This window comes from Pteropus vampyrus, unplaced genomic scaffold, assembly GCF_000151845.1.
Source record: "Pteropus vampyrus isolate Shadow unplaced genomic scaffold, Pvam_2.0 Scaffold435, whole genome shotgun sequence".
Lineage (NCBI taxonomy): Eukaryota > Metazoa > Chordata > Mammalia > Chiroptera > Pteropodidae > Pteropus > Pteropus vampyrus.
In genome coordinates, this window is record NW_011889216.1 from 1,296,049 (window position 1) to 1,303,232 (window position 7,184).

Sequence of the window (7,184 nt, forward strand, 5' to 3'; positions counted from 1 at the left end):
GTTTATCCTCCTGCCCTCCAGCTTCACATCCTGCCACTCTCTGCCTCCATACAGTCTCTTTCCAGCCACATGGGACAACTTGCCACTTTCCAGACCCAGCATGTGCATCTAAGCATCAACAGCCCTGTCAGTCTTCCAGGTCCAGTGCCGATGACACCTCTTCTGCAAAGCCTTCCTCACTTTACTGGCTTAGGAAGAAACGATTGTGTCTCTGCTCAGCTGTGTTCATTTCTCTGTTTCTTTTTCATTCTACAATTAAGGCTTTTGTTTTTCTCTCTCCCACTGGTCTGTACACTCTTCCGGGGCAGGGATTCTGGCTCATTCATTGCTATCTTCTCACTGCTAGTGCCAGCCTGGAACACATGTTGGATGGATGGATGGATGGATGGATGGATGGATGGATGGATGGATGGATGGATAGATGGATAGGGCTGAGAGCCTGGGTCCTCCAGGCCCCTCCCCTGGTGGAATAGTTCAAAGCAGAGGCTTTTATAATCAGGTTCAAATCTTAGGCTCATTATTTGTTAGTTGCGTGACCTTGGGGAACTTACGCAACTTTTCTCATTGTCAGTTTCCTTAGCTATAAAATGGAGATGATAATATTTTACTGGCTTATCGTGATGATGAAACAGGATCATTTAGTTAAGGCACATGGCATAGTGTCTGGAATGGAGTAAGTGTGCATTAAATGTTAACTCATTATTATTGGCGGATGGTCTGGTTTGGGGCTGGGGAACTCAGACGAGAGGCCATTCCCCCTGCGGAGCTACCTTAAGTCTCTCATCACCCATCCGAAAGGCAAAAAGGGAGACCCAAGCCTGCCTTTCTGGACCCCTGCTCCTCTCTCTCACAGCTGGGCTGCAGTGGAGGTGCCCTGCTCTGGGGGAGAAGGAAGCTCCAGGTGCCACTGTGGTTGGTGGGGCTGACTTGGTCCCCTGCCACAGGAAGGCCGGGCAAGTGCAAAGGTGCTGGGGGAAGCCTGCTGTGGGGTGAAGACAGGCGTCTGTCCGGGGGCTTACCCAGGAACCTGGTCCTCTACCTGTCTCAGCCTTGTGGTTTTTCTCCCAGCTGTCTCAGGGTCCAGGGACCAGAGCCCCGCAGTTGTCGTCACCGTGGTGACCATCTCAACCCTCCTTGTCCTGGGCTCCGTGATGAGCGTGCTGGCCATTTGGAGGAGGTAGGTGGCTGGTCCCAGCCTGGCTGGCCCCTGGCGAGTCGTGTCCTCATGCACATTAATGTGCTCACAGGCACCTATATCTGTACCAGCATTTGCACACATGCAGATTCGCACATATAAGCACACTGCTGTGTAGATAAGGCGAGGCTAGTATGGCCCTGGCCCCTCCCCCCACTCTCTGCTCTCGCCTGCAGCCAGCACTGCAGCTTGCTCAGCCGCTCTGGAATAAAGGGGATTTAGCTCCTTAACTCGTTAAATGTCAGAAGGCATCACTGAGGATGGAATCAAGCTCTGGCTGTGCCACTGTGATTAGGATTCTCCTGAGGCGCTCAGAGGCCCCCAGCCCCTGCCTCCAAGGGGTCTTGAGGCCCTTGAACACAGGAAAAGGCAAGAAAGGCCTAAATTGTGTTGTGTGTATACGTGTGGGAGGGAAGATGACACGGAGGGGAACTCAGAAACCAGAAGCCCCCAACCTCCATCAGAAGGAAGCTCGCAGGAGAGGGGGCAGGGAAGGGGGGTGGGAGGAGGGGAAAGCCGTGGAGCTTGAGTCCGTCTCAGGGAAGATCCCAGGCCCTTCGCACACAGCAGAAACTCATGGCATATACTTCCCCCTTCTCCCCATGGTCATACTCTGCTATATGCAGAGGCGCCCCAGGCAGGTTCTGGGGTGAGGCTGAGGTCGGCAGACTTGAGAGGAAAAGGAAAGTCTGCTCGCACAAGGCTGGAGTGTGGGGAGGGGAGGAGAGAAATGGGCTGGTCCAGCAGCCCCATCTCAGCATCCTGGAACTGCCTGCGGGCTGGAGGGCCAGTGAACATTCATTTGGCCCTGTTTACTTGGCCTTGAATGAAGCACTGAAAGTGACTGAGGAGGGAAGGACCTTGCCCTACGGGTCTCCGAGTCAGCTCTGCCTGGGCCAGGTGAGTCAGAAAGGCAGGACGAACGGAGCAGTCTCCTTCCTCACAAAGCTGAAAGGACCCTACGTTAGACCTATTGGAAAAGCAGGCATGAAAAGGAGCTGAGAGCATCTTGTCCTGGCTGTGACTTTAGGGGCTCAGAGAGGCAGAAAGAGGAGAGGGGAGACAGGCGAATAAGGAGCACTTCTCTGGGAGGACTCTACAGGACCAGAGCAGCTGCTGCGGGGCTTGGAGACAGATGCACCAGGCAGACAGAGTAAGCCAAAAGGGGCATTTCAAAATGTGCTCAAAATCAAACGTCAGTTAAATGGAGAGAAGCAGCCAGTCTCCTGCTGATGGGCATGGAGGCGAGCTCCTGCGAGTCCCGACTTCGCAGACCTTAACTTCTCTCACCCCCAACCCTTCTCTCCAAACCTCTGCAGTGCTTGCTCTGTGTAGTCATCTCCCAGAGACCATGACCTTTCCCCCCTCAGCCCATCCTGGCTCACCCCATTTCTCACCAGAGGGTGTCGTCCGGTTGGCCACGCCTCCATCCACTCAGCCTAGTCCCCTTCATCTCTACCCACCTCTCCGGGATATTTCTGTTATTCACGGAAGTCCTGTCACTACGCTGTGTCACTTCAGTAGCCATTGGAAGACCAGTCCCAGGCCTTGGCCTCTCAGTTCTTTGTCTTCCTCATTTCCGTCTTCTGTCCCACCTCTGCCTCCCGCTCCTACATCCTGACAAAGACCTGGCCTCATCCCAAATAGTGATCCAGTTCTACTTCGCCTTGCAGGTTCCCTGTGCTCACAGCCTGTTCCTTCAGCCACTGCGGCTGTACCTGCTCTGTAACCGTATGGTCAGCCCCGCACCTTCTCACCACCTGCCTCCTCCGCACCCTTCTTCTCCCTCCTTTCGCTCCAGAGGAGGTGCCTTCCTCTTAGCCGGGATCGGTCCTCCTACCTAGGACCTGAACCCATGCTCACTTACATCTCAGGAACCCGTTACTATTTATAATGTCCCTCTCTCCCCTGCATAACAGCTAACATTTATCGAGTTCTTAGTAAGCTCTTTGCAACAGAGCCATCAGGCAGGGCTGTCTTTATCTTGATTTTTTTTTTTTTTTTTTAAATCAAAGAGAACACTGAGCCATCCCAGTCCCACAGCTGCCAAGCAGAGGAACTGGGAAGCCAGTCTGTGCAGTAAGATTTCAGGGCTTCTGCTGTGAACTCCCCAGTGTGGCTACTTCACCCTCTAAGACTGGGAGGAGGGGGTGGGGGAGGGGGGCCTTTCTCCCTCAGTCCCGCCTCCTCAAGACTTCGTGTGACCTCTCCCCCTGCTCCACTTTTCTTTTCCGTGGTTCCTGTGACATCGCCGCCCCGATTTCCCTTTCTTTCCCTTCCGCTTCTCAAGCAGTTCTTTCGTGATCTCCTTAGCTTTCTCACCCCCGCCCCATCCGATCTCTAAATGTCCGGGGTCCTCAGACTCGTTCCTGGTCACACTCCTCTCAGCTCCTGAATTCATACCTCCAGAGAAACCTTGGTTTCAGACTCCAGACTCACACACGTCTCCCTACTCAGTGATCCGCCCGGCTTATCCCATAGGCCCTGCAGACTCAAGTGTCTGCACATGAACTTGTCAGCTCCCTGCGCTGGTGAATGGCATCACCTTAAACTGCTGGGCAAGCTTTCTCTCTCTCCCTTTCTGCCTTCTAGCAATTTCCAAGCCCTGTGGCCCTATCACCTAAATGTCACTTGAGTCCTCTCACTTTTTCTGGTCACTTCACAGCCTGAGCCACCACCATCTCCTGCAGGGACAATGGCAGCAGCTAGGGTGATCTTTCTAAAATGCACATGGCATCGTGGCATGCCCCTGCTCAAAAGACCCTAGGGGCTCTCTTCTGTTGCCAGAATAAAAGCCAAAGTCTTTATCGGGCCAGCAAGGCTCTGCTCCAGGGGGCTCCAAATGCCAGCCTCTGGCTTTGTTGATTGTGGTGCAGTCACATAGCTGCCTCCATCTCTCAGGAAGCCATCCCGATGGCCCCGGAAGGGGTCAGGCCCATCCATTATGCGTCCCCCAGCGTGCAGCCCTTCTCCTTTGCTTGGCCCTGTGAGTGGGCTGTGGTTGACTCTCAGCATTCGTTTTCCTGACCAGATCAGAAGCTGCCCCTGAGTACAAGGCCTGCCTGTTTTGTGCACCTGTAGGCAAGGGAGCAGCTTGGGCCTAGAGTCAGGGGTGTGGATTTGGGCCCATCTGAAATGGCAAGAAAGTACACCGTGTCTCAACGTGAAAATAGGAATGCTGACGGGGGTTGCATGTGTGCTGTGGGGAGGAGCTTTCAAGCCGTCCTTGGGGCACAGACCTGGTGCTTTTGAAGGGACAAAGAGGTGCTGCCCGGGTTGCGGATGAAAGGTGAAGGGCTGGGGCAGCCTGGCTCAAGGAATGACTCTGCACCCCCAGGCCCTGCACCTATGGCAAAAGAGGTCGAGACGCCCATGACGAGGAGGAGCTGTATTTCCACTGTGAGTTGTCCAAGCCTGGCCCAGGTCATAGCGGGCACTACCCCACCTCACCCCTCACCCCTCTTCCCTGCTGCCATTGCGTAACCCCCACTCCTCCAGCCACGGAGGCCCCTTTCCTTGGCCTCATCTCTTTCTCTCTCTCTGTTCCCAGTCAAAGTCCCGACACGTCGCACGTTCGTGGACCCCCAGAGCTGTGGGGACCCCCTGCAGGCTGTTCATCTGTTTGCCAAGGAGCTGGATGAGAAAAGTGTAATTCCGGAGAAGAGCCTTGGAGCAGGCAAGCCGGGCGTCCAGGAAGCCTTGTCCATCGGGGAGCCCCGCCTCCGCCCTAGCCCCACCCACTCTAGAAGCCCCGCTTCCACTTCACCCCACCTTGATCCTGTAAGCCTGCCTCCACCCCAAGTCCCGCCCCCATTTCTGGAAGTCCTGTCTTCACCCCAGTCCCCTACCCTGCCCAGGAAGCCCCACCTCCACCCGCCAGGTTTCAGGGTAAGGGGATGGCAGATGAGTCTGTGACCCTACCTTCCTACCTTCTCCGTCCCCAAGGTCACTGAGATCTTTCCATTCAGACTCTTTCGAGGCTAGCCTTTGCAGACTGCCACCTGCAAAAGTTTAGTCCCAGGCCTTCATGGGACAGTGGGGAGGGGACTTTGTAAGCTTAAGGGCCAGACATACCTGAGCTTTAGTCCTGGCTCTACCACTGACCAGCTGCGTGATCAAGGGCACATCCCTCTTCTGCTCTAAGCCTCAGTTTCTCATCTGTAAAATGGGCATCATTTCTGCCTCATGTGGATCTGAGGTGGGGACTTAACAGGCTCAGCCCAAGGCCTGGCTGATGGTGAGTGCTCGCCCCCTAACGGTTGGTCAGTTTCCTGGCTTCCTTTCTTCCTGTCTACAAACCATCGGACCCTGTGCTCAGAGAAGGCAGCCACTTTGACCAGGAGCCTGACGCTATATGCCCTGATGCTTGCCAGACTTGTTGAGCAGAAGTCGGAAAGAGGCAGTGTGGCAGAATGGTTGTCATTGTCATCCTTCCTGGGTCACACCTGGCTTTAATAGCCTTTGATGCACTAACATATAGAAAGTCCTCTCTTTGAGGGTCTGAAACCTCCCGCTGAAGCAGGCAGGGAGGAATCCCCATTTCCCACAGAAGAAAGCTCAGGCTCAGGGAGGGAAGGTACTGCTGGTACTCAGTTTATCAGGATTTTAACCCAGGAGTTCTGAGTCCCAGGCCAGAAGCAGCTCCTGATCCAGAAATTGCTTTCTCCTCAGCTCACCCAGCCTGAGTCAGTCAGGGACTGGCCTCCAGGGGGGTGTCTGAGGTGCTGTTTCCCCGCAGGGCGGTTTGGGGAGCTGTGCTGCGGCTGCTTGCAGCTCCCTGGCCGCCAGGGGCTCCCCGTGGCCGTGCACACGCTGAGGGAAGGCTGCTCCGACTCTCAGAGGCTCAGCTTCCTGGCCGAGGCCCTCACCCTGGGTCAGTTTGACCATAGCCACATCGTGCGGCTGGAAGGTGTCGTCACCCGAGGTAGGGCCCAATGCTCCGCAAGGGAAGTACAGATGGTGAGGCGGGAGGTGGGGTGCTCCTGTGCCTCCAGGCCCTTTCCTCAGCTGTGAGAGGGAGCCCCTAAGATGCCCAGCATGGGAGAGAAGGCCTCAGCTTTCTTTCAATGACTCAGGGTGGCCCCTCTGACCCTAAATGACCTCTCTGACTGTGGTGACACTTTGTGAGGTAAATTGCTTGGACCTTGGCTGATCTTAGAAAACTTGTTGCAGCTTCTGACCTTGGCCTTTGTCACCCTACAGCTGCCTCCTCTTTTGTTCTTCATCATAGAGGCTCCTGGGCTGGGCAAGAGGGTGGCAACGTTAGGGGAGAGTGGCCTTGGTTTGGCCATCTTGGCCCGGATCAGGGCCCAGGCGGAAGGAACATGTACGCAGAAGGGAGCAGACAACTTAGCCCGTGTGTGTTCCCTGTCCCTGGGCACAGGAAGCACCTTGATGATTGTCACGGAGTATATGAGCCATGGGGCCCTGGACGGCTTCCTCAGGGTGAGTGGCCTGGGCCCTGGAGGGTAGAGATGACCATGTTATTCTTGGTTCCTTTTCTCTTTGGTGGGACTTGGAATTGGCATCATTCTCTAAAGGTGCCTACTGGCCAGGCTGACCTGGTGGGTCACAGGGCAGACTGAAGCCAAGAGAGAGCCATGTGACTTCCCTGGGTCACAGAGCACCAGGGGAGCTGAGTGGGCAGCCCTGGCCTCAGTCTCCTTCTCTCCCTCAGCGGCATGAGGGCCAGATGGTGGCTGGGCAGCTGATGGGGCTGCTGCCTGGGCTGGCGTCAGCCATGAAGTATCTGTCGGAGATGGGCTACGTTCACCGGGGCCTGGCTGCCCGCCGCGTGCTGGTCAGCAGTGGCCTCATCTGCAAGATCTCTGGCTTTGGGCGGGGACCCCGAGACCGAGCAGAGGCTGTCTACACCACCATGGTGAGGGGTTCCTTCCCCAAGGCAAGCCTGCTCCTCTGTTTCCTGTCAAACTGCTCTGGAATCCCCATCTCCCCACTTCTACCCCCTTCCCCGCTGCATAAGGTCACC

At 55.7% G+C, this 7,184-nt stretch overlaps 1 protein-coding gene across 1 annotated transcript in view; it reads left to right on the forward strand.

Annotated features, from left to right (window-relative positions):
* The window catches only part of EPHA10 (EPH receptor A10), a 45,500-nt gene that overhangs the window by 33,808 nt on the left and 4,508 nt on the right, over window positions 1–7,184 (forward strand). Inside the window, exons 9-13 of the mRNA XM_023523984.1 lie at window positions 4,533–4,594; window positions 4,746–4,871; window positions 5,934–6,119; window positions 6,579–6,640; window positions 6,873–7,097. Coding sequence (XP_023379752.1) covers window positions 4,533–4,594; window positions 4,746–4,871; window positions 5,934–6,119; window positions 6,579–6,640; window positions 6,873–7,097 — 661 coding nt within the window. The remainder of the gene's footprint in view (window positions 1–4,532; window positions 4,595–4,745; window positions 4,872–5,933; window positions 6,120–6,578; window positions 6,641–6,872; window positions 7,098–7,184) is intronic.